Below are 13,497 nucleotides of genomic sequence, written 5' to 3' on the forward strand. Positions count from 1 at the left end.
GGAAGCCCATCACAAAGCCACTCACGCCCGCTGGGTGAGACTTTGGCACAAATCGCCCAGATATGAATACATCAACCATATTGACACCAAGATCCTGCAACGCGCTTTCATTAAGTTAACGTCAACCTTCCCTAAACGACTCACCAGCCTGTACATAGCACTACGCACGCAACATATCCCCCTTCATAAGTACCTGCATCGCATAGGAAAGGAACGCTCACCTCACTGCCCCCACTGCCTGGGAACCGACAAAACCATCCCCCACCTCCTCCTAGACTGCCCCCAATATCGCCATGAACGTCACGCAATGATCACAGCCTTAGGCCGCGAAGCCACCTCTATCTCATTCCTCCTCTCAGACCCAGCCGCAACACCGCATCTAGTGCGCTACATCAACACCACTGGAAGATTCAAAAACACGATAGGTGTGATCCCGTTACCTCGCGAGCCAACAGCCTGATACAGCACATATTTGTAGATCCAACCTGTAAACATCAACGCGTCTCTCACCATCATGTACAAACACCCTGTACAACACTCTCAGCTCACTCACCCACTCGCCTACACGGAATCAAGTGTTCACAGCAGCACAAGACATACGGACCCAGGACAGTCAGATCAGCCCCAAGACTAACCAAATCCCTATACAAATGCCCACCTGACTCCTGTACTAGATCACCTCGCACGACCGAGTATGTGTTTAGATTATGTCATGATAGTACATTAGCACGAAGAGCATCTATAAATCTCCCCCCACCAGAGTGGCACATCTAAAACGGCCGGTGGGAATGGCGGACTGACGGGGGTACACCCTACGTCAGGGCATTTACGCACTCGGGGACACAAATAGGGACACTGGGGGTCCCTTAGATTAGAAAGTAGTGTCCTACATAGAGTACAACTCTGCAAAGGACATAAATTGGATTCAAAAAAAAAAGAAAAAAAAGCGCACAGAGTGATGCTACAAGTTCATGCTACATATGTACTCCCTAGTGAAAACTGTCATTTCAGACCATGAGATGCATGAGTCTCTACATTGGACCCGACATTCTTCGGCCACTACTTTCGCCTATAGGGTTCCGGATTTCTACATACTTATATATATATTGGTTTCCACATAGCATATTCATCATCCAAGTAGTAGGGAGCCGTTTCCTGACGCTTTGTGGTCAAACCCAATATTTCGTAGTTCTTAGTTGACATTGTGAATATTACCGCACTTTCTATCCGAAACACCTGTCCTTATCAATATTCCACATATTGCTTGCTATACCCGACAATCATTTCACAAACCCGACGCAAACCCGACAAACCCGACAAACCCGACAAACCCGACAAACCCACACCCGAAACCCGCTGACCTGCTAAACCCAAAAACATCAGCCGATGCTTTGGCATCGGACTCATAATTATACCTTCAGATTCTGTTTTTCGTGCTCAGACTTTTGACAATTTATCAAATGACTAACTATAGACTTATTCCAATAGCAAACCCCTCAGGTCGAACACACTTGTCTAGCAAGTATAGCAGACTAGGCTGTGCAAGACCACTACAACATTTTTATATTGCTGACACTTACTTCATATAGTATCAAGCATTGTTGTATCTTTACAACGTCTCAGGGCATGATGTCTTCTTAGATAGATTATCTATAGATAAACACCTATAAATACAAATATCTCCATGGTCAGTGATTCAGATAAATACCAATGACTGATAATGTGGTTGTTCATGGGTGGCTTATTGTATACTTCCCAAAGTATGTTCAGCTAAAGGTACTTCTGCAAAATCAGTAAATATGATGGTCAATTTAATCTATGGACTTGACAGAAAAAAAAAACAAAAAAACAATGGTCAGCCCGACAGTATGGCAATGACCAAAAGAATATATATAGGACTATTGCTCAAGTTTCCCTTCAACAACAGTGCCTTGTACCAACTATGATCCAAAAAGAATGGTGCAGAATTACAATGATCAACCCCCTTAGCACAAAACAGGTAGAATCAAAGGTCAAGACTAATTGATGCTTTATTAATGGGATTCAAAGCTGATTTTGAAACTTCCTTGAAACTTTTTTGAAAGCATCAACAAACATGGAAAATTTTCGGAACTCCAGCAGCAGGTATCGGAGTCTGAAATTGAAACTTTATGCTGCACACGCATGATGCCCCCAATATGTTCACCCACTGTAAGGCATTCAGCACGCCTCAAGCAGCTTTCCAAAATATCTGCTGGTCTAAATATGAGTGAACTACCACCACCACCACTGCCACTGCTGCCACAACCACCACAACCTTTGGAATCTTCGTGTAGCAGGGAGAGGGCTAGGGCTAGGGGGAGAGTGAGGGGTGCTACTGTGACTCGTGGGAGGGGATGAGGATGAGGAGGTACCGACCATCCAGATCCCCCCCAACATCAATCTGCAACCAATCTGGACAACAACAACATCACAGGCCCTGAAGATTGGCCTATAACCCATGAGAACGACACCAGCTTTGTCCCTGCCAAGATCAGGTGGGACACCACCGATTTTGACAGCACTACAATCCTCGTATCCTGGCTCGCCACACATCCAGCCAACTGTCACGTACTTTTCTCCAATAACAAAAAAAAAATCACAGCTCAGTGATCAGCACTGATCGTCCTTCAGGCGAGTAAAGCTGATATCTACCTTGTAATTGCCAGACATGTATTCGAAAATGACCCAACATATGGGACCCAGTATGCTGTAGAAGGGAACCAGCCAAAGTTTGGACAAGCCATTGCCAATTGTCTTGCATAGTATGTGCATCTTCCTCCTTACATGTATATTCGCTAACGAAATTTTAGTCTCAGGCCTGCTAGACAACCCTGAGCACCCTCTCAGCACCTACACTTGGAAACAGTACTTCGACATCTGATATATTCAACAAAAAGATAAAGAAGCCGACGAAGACGAGGACTGAACCCTGGAAACTCCTCCTAACCAACATAAGCCCGGATTCCTTACCTTCCCCCTGACTGTCCAGAACGACTTGAAACTATCATGAGATGAACTCTACAGAAACTCCTCTTAACTGACATAAGCCTGTGGAACCCTCTAGAACACCGACCCAGAGTCTAATGTTAAAACAAAAGACATCTGAGGAATGCACCCACCCCAGATCTTGAACTCTAAAACAAGATATTCTGGAAGAATGAACTGGCATGGTGACTATCCCCTTTGCCCAGACACGAGGCCACACATGCCTTGATAAGGTTGAACCTTGGCAAAAGAAGATACCAAACAAAAGATAAGTCAAATGGAGCTTGGAGATATCCAGAGGAACATATAAGACACCCTCCTATGACCACCTCTCCTCAGAAACTCCCATCATCATGACGACCTCCTTTGACAAAAATTCCGCCATTGTATCCCTAAAGGACTTGGGTTACCCCAAGATCCTTGACCACCTAGAGAAAGGCGCACTCGCTGAAACCGCCATACTCTCCCCTGACCATTTCCTTGAGATCGACACCATCCTCGGAAATACTGATGTTAGAACCACCGCCACCACGTCGCTTGTGGTTAACATCATCCGCACCACGAAACTACTTTAGAATGTAGTAAGTCGTGAAGACCCGGATGCAGCAAGCAGAGCACTAGCGGTGCTGCAACTCCAGAAGACAATTCGCGCTATGGCACTTCACCTACTCCCAGACAACTTCACCGATACCATTGCGCTCGCCACCAAGAGAGTAGGAGAAAAGATCGATAGACCTGTGCGCACACTTAAGAGAAAGAAAGCCACGGTTGACCACACCTGCATCTGCCTTCGATGCGGAGGATATGGACACACCTTCAGAAAATGTCCAGATTATGTTTGCTGTGTCTGTAGTGAACTTGGACCGGACCACCTATCGGTCCATTGCCCTCGACTCAACGGAGAGATCCAACTCCAAGAGTTTATTGATGACGAGAAGTTCTTTGAGACTCTCATAGACTGGGAGAAGAACCACATCGTCCTTGAAGCACTCATTGCTCAGAACCCACTACCACGTTCACCGACCCCTCACTCCTGCACCATGACACCCGCACCCTCCACTCTTGGAGAGGAGAAGAACGAAGATTGTTGAAGCCGGTGACTTCAACCGTAGTAATGGGGTAATGTTACAATAACATTGCTGGACCTTGCCTAGGTCCTGACTGACAGCAGTCCGGAACTGCTATGACTTCACTATGGCCTAGAAAGGCCTCCCAATCCCATCATGATGGCTGTACACCTCATGTAGAACTAGACCAACGCATGTTGCACCATGTGTTGATGGACCTTTAGGCCAGAGCACCTCATGTACGTATCTTGATAGAAGAGGCGCCTCATGCACCTTATCAGATAAGCAAGGCTTGCCTCACCTCGTCTTATCTCTGACTCAGATAGATTCATGATACAGGCTCCTACTGAACCTTATAGCATATGCCTATATAGCTTAGACAGATATCATTGTATTCTTTACTTTGATCTACTTGGTTATACCTCAGAACATCCTCTCAGAGTGACTCCTAAATCCCTCTGTCTTGACCGCACTTCTAAGGCTAGCCAACACTACCTTAGCCGTATATCCGTTAGCCCTACAGCTTGATGAGCCGCTGCACTTAACAAGCTTGTCAGAGGATCCCTTAGGCTCCATTCAAGGCCAGAACATCATCCCTCCATCTTCGCATGAATGCTTAGAGACCTGCCATTCGGCATCGGGAGGCTCGACCTATCCAAGTCGTAACACATGCTATAGCTTACAATGTATTATTATACCATAGCACACCGCCAGCAATTGCATATCCTTCCATCAGAAGCTAGCTATATAATCATAGACCTGTTTGCTCAAAGCTTAGCATCATGTTGTGGTATTTCAGCTAAATGTCATAACCTGACACACAGTCAGTGATTGCAGATCCTCCCATTGGAAGCTAACTATTTAAAGCTAGACACCCTTTGTGGAAAACCAGCATTGTGCTGTAGCTTACAATATCATATCTGACCCTGACACATAGCCGGTGATTGTAGATCCTCCCATTGGAAGCTAACTATTTAAAGCCAGACATCTTTTGTGAAAGACCAGTATTGTGCTGTAGCTTACAATATCATATCTGGCCCTGACACAGAGCTGGTGATTGCAGATCCTCCCATCCTAAGCTAACTATTTAAAGCTAGGTGTCTTTTGTGGAAGACCAGCATTGTGCTATAGCTTATAATATAATATCTGACCCTGGCATATAGTCAGTAATTATGGACCCTGCAGTAAGAGGCTGCCTATATATGAATAGACACACTTGACAATATGTAACACAACAGTATGCTAGTATATCACAAGTAGATATCATGGGTCTGTCAATATTATAGGGTTGGGAGAAATCACCATCTTAGTCTAACTTTTTATTCCTTTGTCATGTGATCTGCAATTGTGATATACATTTTTAGTAATATAGCTTTGATACTAGGGGTTTGCGGTGCGAACTTGTGACCTTGCTCCGTCTTAAATTTTATCAAGCCCATGATATTGATCTTTTTTTTCCTAAATCACCTTGCTTGCAAGGTCATATGCCTACCCTTTAATTCTGTGAATCATACACAATCGTAAAAACGGCATTTCCTGCGTACAATTTCCTGTCATCATGCTTACGTTCCATGCCATCATTTTTCGTCCTGGGGCGAAAAATGCCATTTACCGCGTTAATTCTACCTTCTTTTCTAAAACTACTGCCGCGCTGAGCGGATCGAACGGTTGGCAAAAATATATAAGATGTCAGTGTGTTGAGTCCTTTTCTCACTCTGCGATCCCGTCCTAGCTTCTCAGGCTGAAAATGTGCGCTGACCGTGCATGGTTTGCTTTCTATAGACCTGACCATGGTCTTGCAAGCCCTGTAGTTGCGACGGAGGGATCGTTGGTGTTGACTTTATGTTTCGGATCTCTTCCTAGCTTCTCAGGCCTCATAAGGTGCGCTGACTGTGCGCGGTTTGCTCTTCATAGACCTGACCGTGGTCTTGCAAGCCCCATAGTTGCAATGGAGAGATTCGGTACATTTCTCTTTTATGTTTTTTTTAGTGCTATGTTATTCAACGGGTTGTTTGGTCACACGGCTCATCCATGAGCGCTCTGTTCTTTTGGGACTGGCGCGTTCTCTTCACTGTCCTCCATCCAGCCTTCAGCGCACGCTCTACCAAGCCCGGTTGCGGATATGATTTACTGCCCTCGACGTCAAGTTCCCCATCCAGAAAGACCATCCCAGAATTCTGCTGGGTCTCATCCCATTCCTTGAGACTCTTCCAGAAAATAGACAAGACCACGGGTGGTTTTATACACATGCGCTCCTCCCCACCATTAAATCATCACTTATCGTGCACGGACTGTATCTACGTGGGTTTGTCAGACTTCATAATGCGTGGTATGTTTACTACTTATCTGGCTCATTAGACGCTGATACTCATTTCCAGGACAGGTTCTCGTACACTATATGATCTTCCTCTGCCGCGTGGGTTCATGTTTCTGTTTCGACAAGGCCGAGAAACGCCATGAAAAAGTTTTCTCCACCATCGCTCGTAATCAATTTTGGTCGCAAAGCCCAGCCATACGCTGCAACAGCTCTCATATGGTTGAAGGATACAATCTTCTTACATATATTATCCTACTGAATATGAACCTTATGAACCTATGAACCTATTGTAAGTTTGTCACAGCTGTCCTTGAGAGACGAACCTGTCACAGAACCATTAGGTAATGCAGTGCCAAAATTCCCACGAACCTAAGGTCGAAATGATACAGTCACCTTGCTTGCAAGGTCATATGCCATCTGACAAAATCTGACAGACTAACTGCCAATAATAAACAATAATAAATATCAATAAATGTTGAATGTGGCTGTATGTCATGACATTAAGATGCAGTTTACAGTTTTTGAACCATGTTGCAACAGCTCAATTCTGCCCTGGATAAATTAACAATGAAAGAGATCATAGCTGCAGTAGGTGATGACAACTTGAGAAAAATCCGAGACCATGCAGGCAAGCAAGGTCAGATTCGGCAACACCGAACCCTAGTATTTGTAGTGTCAAATCACAAATGCAGCCAGGCTCATTTCAGGGGTTAATTTTCTGTTTATCGTAATTGATTACATCAGCAATGCTTTGTTGAAAGGCGTGATGAAGTGGTTGGGCGTGTTCATCACAAGTAGCATGGACGTCGTGAGTATCATCCTTAAGCGCGATGCGTAGCCTCGTTTGAACTGACTTGTACTTCCTCAGGATGATAACAATGTGGTCCAAAACTGGCTCCTGCTTTTCGGGACGCCACATCAATTTCCTTGGAACACCACCAGATCTGCAGAAATAGAATCCCGACGCGCGCAGATGGCCGATGTCCTAATTTTTGACGTTCTGCTCATACGCGGTGGCATTCGTCAACCAGACATGCTTTATCCGCCTACAGACCTACATTCGCTCCGTAGGCTACTAGATGTCATCAATGGCTCGAGTTATGACAGCTTGAAGAAAGATTGTCTGGTATATATCCTCCTGAAGTGGTTTCAAGACGGACGAGAGGCTACTTATGCGGACGAGAGGTGTATCCCACCACAGTTTGTGTCCCTTGCAGATGCATATTGGCATCTGGACACTGGCATCCACGTTGAGGTATGTCGTCGTATCTGGTATCAGAGCTTCTTTGAACCTTATGACGAGTGGTTTAGAAAGCAGTTTCAATACTTTCAGATGCGAGACTAAACAGGGACTACGCCTCCAAAATTATGCAGGCGCTTTCATTGTCCGAGGATCCGTCCCCACTCATCGTGAAATACGTTCGGACCGCCAAGCCTCCGCTCATGGAACCTGACGACATTGATATGTACGCGCTTGCACTGGCTAACTCAAGTCTTTGGGATGCGTGGCAGTTTCAACGTACTTTTCCTGATTCCTCTGACACGCGTACGCGTCTACTCAATAAGCTCTTAGAGTGGTGTCTTTCGCGTGCGTAAACCGACCAATGTTCCTTGTGACCTTGTTAATATTGTGTTTTTAAAAGCCAAGCCACGCTCTGGACCGTTGGCACAGCTCGTAGCATTCCCTCTATCCCCTCCGGAACAGTCTCTGCTCCATGCATATGCTCTTAAGCCACCGCATGACATCTCAGCCGCTTCTATTGCCATCGTGCAAGACCTTGTCTGCGTCCGACTTGTCCAAAGTGGAGAATATTTGGCAGCCATCCAACTAGACCGCCAGTTTTCTACCGTAGGGTCTGCTGGTGCAGAGGGTGTGAAAGCCGGGCGAGAGAGAAAGAAGATAATGGATGACATCTTGGGGAATATGACATATGTGGAAAGAACAATGGCGGAGGGTTTGCTTAACCAGCCAAGTACGTTACCTCCTGCCCCGACTCCTCAGGCAGCGAAAACCGCGCCCCCGAAACCTAGAGCACCTCTAGGTGATCTCAGCATGTCATGGGAGGAGATTCCATCCGCAAGTTCTTTGAATGGGGCTTCCCCTAGTAGACCGAACAGTCTTACACCCCGAATCCCTGACAGACATACCAGTTTCTCTAGTTCTGGTCGGTTTGAGCCAAAACTATCACTCGCTGGGTCCATTTCAGGGAGTTTCCTACCCTCGCCACCCCAAAAGCCACCCGCTGTATCACCATTTGGTCAGCTTCCATTGCGCAAACCTGTTGCTGCGCCGCCTGTACCCCTCGTGGGCCAATCTGGGATCAAATTCGCGCATAGCACTGCCTTATCAAAGACTGCCTACGCATCCAACGCGCCAACTACATCACTGTTTGAGAAAACTGGTAGTGCCAAACAGGCACCGAATGCATTCTACAAACCTCCGCCAGTATCGACTGGAACGAGCCGTGCACTTCCCACAGAAGACGTGCCCACACGGCCTCATTCTCACAGGGCAGACAACATCACCATGGAATCTGACGACGATAATGCCTTCATCATCCATGAAGATGGCGACGTCAGTAGCATGCCGGATGACATGGATGATGAGCCTGAGCTCGGCTTCTCCGTGTTTGGTAACAAGAGCTCACCTGAACAACGCACTCGTGCACCCGCGTCTAAGCAGATGGAACCCAAGAAACGTGCACCTCCAGGCGCATTTTATGATGAGGATGAGGACGAAAGTGATGCTTGTTCCCCTCTCAAAAGCGCTGTTCCGCGACATCGCGGTGCCCGTCGGCCTCAGCCTCGCGCGCGTTCACCTAGTCCTCGACGCAAACCCGTTAGTTCCTGGAAAGATAATATAAAGGGCCCTGCTCTCGCACAGACCATACCTGGCTCTTTACTCAATGATGATGAAGACCGGGACGAAGATGATATCACTCCCCTGCCGCCGCCACGTACGGCTCGTCAAACCCGAACGAGCACCTCAATCAAAGTCAAACCTGTGAAGGACGAAAAGACGCCTGCGCGCCGATCGTCCAGGTTGTCCACGACTTCATCAGTGCTTTCCATGTCGCCAGAACCGTCACCGCCTTCTGTGAAGGCGACCAAAACTAGGAAAAGCACGCGAAATTCAACGACGGGTACTGGCGCGGCCACTGCGACACGGAGTAGCTCAAGAAGAAAGACCGTAAAGAGTTGAGATTGTTGTCGTGTGTTTGAGTGCAGTCGACTTCAAACTTCTAGTATTTCCATGCCTTCCTTATCAATCGCTATACTCATCATGTATTGGTTAACTAACCCTGGGTTGGCGAAGGTAATTTTGCCATGCACATGCATTTGTATTTACCTTGTTTGCGCGCTTATTCCAGCACGAGGAAATCATTGCGAATTTGGATTCCCATGCACACGATGCAAAGAAACTGAGGGTCCATTTGGAGGTCACACTCATCAGAGGCACAAGGGAACATAGTATGAAGCTGCAAGTACGATGTAGGGTCCAAGAAATGCCCTCCTTCTCGACTACGCCATTTTGTCCCACCGATGCGGCTGGATCAGGGAGAGCCGTACGACAGGATGAGAATGGCGGCACATCTATGAGATACGAGAAACTAGGTAACTTCTACTAAGTTGCCTGTGCAGCGATTGTCGTTTCATCAGTGGCTTCCGTGTGGCTAGAACTGCTATCGCCTCCTGTAAGGGCAATGAAAAATAGGAAAGCACACGAATTTCGACGACGGGTATGCTGGCGCGGCTGCCACAACATAGTGTAACTCAAGAAGAAAGCCCGTTAGAAGTTGAGATTGCAGTCGACTTCGAAGTTTCTGATCCGATCATCGCTACACTCATCTTTTTTTTTGGAATCCTTGTTTATCGTCCATTGGGGCCAGAATGCGGGATAAATAAATAGGGAATGGGGAACTGTTTCGTTGTGCGTGTTACATTCTTGACATCTGACTGACAGCTCTGAGCTCTTTCGAGATGTGAAAGAATTCACTGACACCCCGGCAAGGGGTCCACAATGAGGTCATTAGATGAATCTATTGCCAAATGTCAACCTTTATAGCTAACGGAGAATCTATCATTCAGTTCTCCTAGCAGTTGTCGGCACTAACGCCCATAAAACGGTCAGGAACGCCATCATCGAAACGAGACTTTTGTGCCACCAATGATCAGTTTATTGAGCACATACGCAACTATACGGAACACTCACAATGGCTGTAAACTCTTGATTCCGGTCTTCGATGCAATGGCACCAGTTAAGAATGGCAAGAGCGCAGAACCTGCCTGCCCGAAGCCTGCTATCCAACCAATCGACCCTACATTCAGGTTTCAGTTGACCATGCTTGTGCTACTAAACACGAATTTACCTGTGATGAGCCACTCGGGGAGGATTCGTACTGTGTGATTCATAGCGATGGGATACATCGGCCCCAAAATTACCCCAATTAGGGAGACCGCAACACCACCACCGATGAGCGAAGGCACCAGCCATACTACTAGTTGTAGCCCAATTGCGAGGATGGCGTAAATGAACAAAACACGCCGTTCCCCAACCTGTGATCTTGAGTATCTATGTTGCATGCCGTAAACAGGACAGGAACTTGCCTTTTTGTTTACCCACAGAAGAGTGACACGGCCAACCATGAGACCTAGTTGAAAAATAAACAGTCGAGTCCGTAGCATACCCAGGAAAGCTTACCTCCCCAAAACCCTGATGATATATATCCCGAACTTGGACCTCCTCCGCGCACGTCGATTATGTACGTCACCATCCACCCTAGAGTCGTATTCTGAGTGAGCATCTTCTCCACTTCAATTGTATACTTACCACCTACAGTGACCTCCACTCCTACCAATGTCAAAATGAAGAAGGCGAGGAGGTGCACTGCTCTGAGCCGCAATATCTGGCTAAACTGGCTCTTCTCACTTGTTCCCTTTTCCCCTGGTGGTTGTCCAATCTGAGCGAGGCACTCTGTGAAATGCTTAGCTGTCTTCTCAATAATGAGTGCTTATCATACCATCCTGTGTTTTCAGCCCAAAGACTGCAATCAACAGTACAGTGTTTATGAACGCAACACCAAGGCTGCACAGGTAGTGAAATGACCAATGCGGAAGCTGGGCAAATTGCGTTGCTACCAAAGGGGATGACAAAGCGCCACCGCCTGAAAAGTGAAAATAGGAACATCCGTTACGTTGCATCCCCATGGAAGAGATATGACGTACCGTATACCTTTCAAACAGTAAAATAAATTGAGAATTCACGGATAAGATGACACTTACCGCATGGAGGATCCCCATTTTCACCTCGGGGTTATCCTTGAGACTGGCTACAAAACCATTCGATTGTGCGTCCTGAGTTCGGGTCCATCAGGTCCGTAGAATCTATTGCACTTATGTAACTTACCTGTAGAGCCATTCCAAACCCATTGATGACGTAGCCCAGCACGAATGCAGGAAATGGCAAAGCAGCCGCCTCTATGGCGTACGCTATAACTTGACACACAGATCCTGAGCAATGATAAGGTGATTGTGACCTTTGCTTTCAATAATCCGCCTTCACCTATCACGATCACCTAGTCCACGAAGCGTGCCTCAGAGATCGCAAAAAAATCATCGAAGATAAACTCACCTTCCCAAAACCGAATCTCTCGTCTAGATAAAGGTTTGCAAACGCTCCAGATAGGAAGCCCTACCGAATAATTCAGACTCATCGGCGAATTTGTAGCCTGCAATGAAATCTTACAACACATGCAAACACGAATATCAGGGATACAACAGCAAAATTCAGCTGTCAAGGCGATAGGAGGTAAAAAAGAGCTGCGGGTGTTTGAAACAACCTACGTCATACACTTTCTGTATCCGGGGGAGCAATGGACCAGTCGTCCCATCATTCCATCCAGCTAGATACATCGCCCCACAAACTGTTGCAAATTGCACTCGCGCGCGCAGCCGCTGAGGCTTCGTTTGGGCTTTCAGGTCAAAGACAGAGGCTGCTCTTGAATCACTTGCAGAGGACCCCACTTGCATTTCATTGTGTTTTTCACTCTCTTTAAATTTGTGATGAGGGCCAATTGTGGGATGGTGCGAAACCGTACCTTCACTGATCGTCGTCATCTGCATAATGATTTCTGAAAACGAATATGTGAACCACGGCCTAAGGATGTTTTTGGATCCGAGGTTATGGCTCGGAAACGAAAGTTGAAGGTTGAGTGTGTTCGAGGAAGGAACAGAGAAACTGATAAAGGACGTTTCGATCTTCCTTTTCATAGGGCGTGACATGGGTCGACCCGGTTCATACCTGCATCCAGGTACCAAAATTTTCAGAGGCGTACCCGTACCCACCCGGTTAGAGCATTATCGCAGTGGTACGTGTCAACCCGTGGTCCAACCCATAACCCAATGCGCAGCTAAGTGTTGCCAGAAATGGCGGCATTCTGCCAGTGAATTGCCAAGCGGCAATGGCCGGCAGTAGGTCGAGGGTGGCGGCTTGACCTGGTATTTGTTCCTACTGACAAACAATAAAAAATTGACATATGGTGTTCATCGAAAACATACCTGTCCTGAGCACGGTGTGGATGTTGTTCCTGCCGATGAGTTGATGGAAGGGTCTAAAAGATTCGAGCGCAAGACACGGGAGGCTGACCAACTGCAAGAAATGACGTGGTCATCACTGAACTGGCAGTCCGGTGAACAGACTAGAATGTCATGATTAGCGGCTATGTATATATAGTTAAAAGTTACAATAGTTTTCGTAAATCTGGTAGGGGAGGGTTGACTTAACCTTGTGAAGGAAAGATGAATTTTCAAGTCAACCAGCCAACTTGAAGTTGTTTTACCCTCGATGCACTGGTTTATGTGTGCACTGGTCTATGGATGAAAGATGTGACACGAACCAACGGAATGAATTTTGAGCCATAATGGTCGTGACCAAGCACTAATGTCCCCATTCACATGGGTAGATCACTGGCGCAATGCTGAAAGCTGTAGAATCATTTCTTGCGTGACAGAGTGGAGCTTAAATGACACGAGCCAACGAATTGAATTTTGGATCATGATGGTTGAGACGACTTGTCAAGTTCTTGCCGATTCCCGGATGATGATTGA

The 13,497-nt window shown here is 46.6% G+C and overlaps 4 protein-coding genes across 4 annotated transcripts; 3 read left to right on the forward strand and 1 right to left on the reverse strand.

Annotated features, from left to right (window-relative positions):
• Window positions 1-3,359: 3,359 nt before the first annotated feature.
• Window positions 3,360-4,097, forward strand: F5891DRAFT_978226 (uncharacterized protein; the record flags this gene model as incomplete). The annotated part of the gene is made up of 2 exons (XM_041376772.1): window positions 3,360-3,548; window positions 3,582-4,097. 2 exons carry the CDS (start codon window positions 3,360-3,362, stop codon window positions 4,095-4,097), a joined length of 705 nt encoding a protein of 234 aa, XP_041228776.1.
• Window positions 4,098-5,738: 1,641 nt separating this feature from the next.
• F5891DRAFT_1021020 (uncharacterized protein) lies at window positions 5,739-6,632 on the forward strand. Its single transcript, XM_041361155.1, has 3 exons — window positions 5,739-5,822; window positions 5,955-6,507; window positions 6,544-6,632. Exon 2 carries the CDS (start codon window positions 6,105-6,107, stop codon window positions 6,429-6,431), a length of 327 nt encoding a protein of 108 aa, XP_041228777.1. The 5' UTR covers window positions 5,739-5,822; window positions 5,955-6,104; the 3' UTR covers window positions 6,432-6,507; window positions 6,544-6,632.
• Window positions 6,633-7,179: 547 nt separating this feature from the next.
• Window positions 7,180-9,830, forward strand: F5891DRAFT_1106178 (nuclear pore complex assembly-domain-containing protein). The gene is made up of 4 exons (XM_041363652.1): window positions 7,180-7,198; window positions 7,259-7,645; window positions 7,702-7,978; window positions 8,034-9,830. The coding sequence occupies exons 1-4, from the start codon at window positions 7,190-7,192 to the stop codon at window positions 9,590-9,592; spliced, it is 2,232 nt and encodes a 743-aa protein (XP_041228778.1). The 5' UTR covers window positions 7,180-7,189; the 3' UTR covers window positions 9,593-9,830.
• A 543-nt stretch (window positions 9,831-10,373) lies between these two features.
• On the reverse strand, window positions 10,374-12,570 carry F5891DRAFT_119610 (major facilitator superfamily domain-containing protein). The gene is made up of 14 exons (XM_041368251.1): window positions 12,489-12,570; window positions 12,235-12,438; window positions 12,137-12,181; window positions 12,023-12,082; window positions 11,954-11,966; window positions 11,798-11,901; window positions 11,670-11,745; window positions 11,412-11,555; window positions 11,222-11,365; window positions 11,093-11,170; window positions 10,999-11,042; window positions 10,761-10,947; window positions 10,604-10,709; window positions 10,374-10,544 (listed from the first exon to the last, which is right to left on the reverse strand). The coding sequence occupies exons 2-14, from the start codon at window positions 12,418-12,420 to the stop codon at window positions 10,472-10,474; spliced, it is 1,260 nt and encodes a 419-aa protein (XP_041228779.1). The 5' UTR covers window positions 12,421-12,438; window positions 12,489-12,570; the 3' UTR covers window positions 10,374-10,471.
• Between the last annotated feature and the right edge of the window lie 927 nt (window positions 12,571-13,497).

The sequence above is a fragment of the Suillus fuscotomentosus genome, assembly GCF_016647785.1.
Source record: "Suillus fuscotomentosus strain FC203 chromosome Unknown F5891scaffold_14, whole genome shotgun sequence".
NCBI classification, from domain to species: Eukaryota; Fungi; Basidiomycota; class Agaricomycetes; order Boletales; family Suillaceae; genus Suillus; species Suillus fuscotomentosus.

What these genes read in the sequence shown, in the direction of transcription:
- F5891DRAFT_1021020 (XM_041361155.1), top strand. Translation starts at nt 6,105, where the DNA reads ATGAGCGCTCTGTTCTTTTGGGACTGGCGCGTTCTCTTCACTGTCCTC.
- F5891DRAFT_1106178 (XM_041363652.1), top strand. An exon ending in ACACTGGCATCCACGTTGAG is followed by an intron (nt 7,646 to 7,701) that starts GTATGTCGTCGT and finishes CGAGTGGTTTAG; the next exon opens with AAAGCAGTTTCAATACTTTC. An exon ending in CTTAGAGTGGTGTCTTTCGC is followed by an intron (nt 7,979 to 8,033) that starts GTGCGTAAACCG and finishes TGTTTTTAAAAG; the next exon opens with CCAAGCCACGCTCTGGACCG.
- F5891DRAFT_119610 (XM_041368251.1), bottom strand. Translation starts at nt 12,420, where the DNA reads ATGCAAGTGGGGTCCTCTGCAAGTGATTCAAGAGCAGCCTCTGTCTTT. An exon ending in GGATACAGAAAGTGTATGAC is followed by an intron (nt 12,182 to 12,234) that starts GTAGGTTGTTTC and finishes TCGCCTTGACAG; the next exon opens with CTGAATTTTGCTGTTGTATC. An exon ending in ATCATCAGGGTTTTGGGGAG is followed by an intron (nt 11,043 to 11,092) that starts GTAAGCTTTCCT and finishes TTTTTCAACTAG; the next exon opens with GTCTCATGGTTGGCCGTGTC.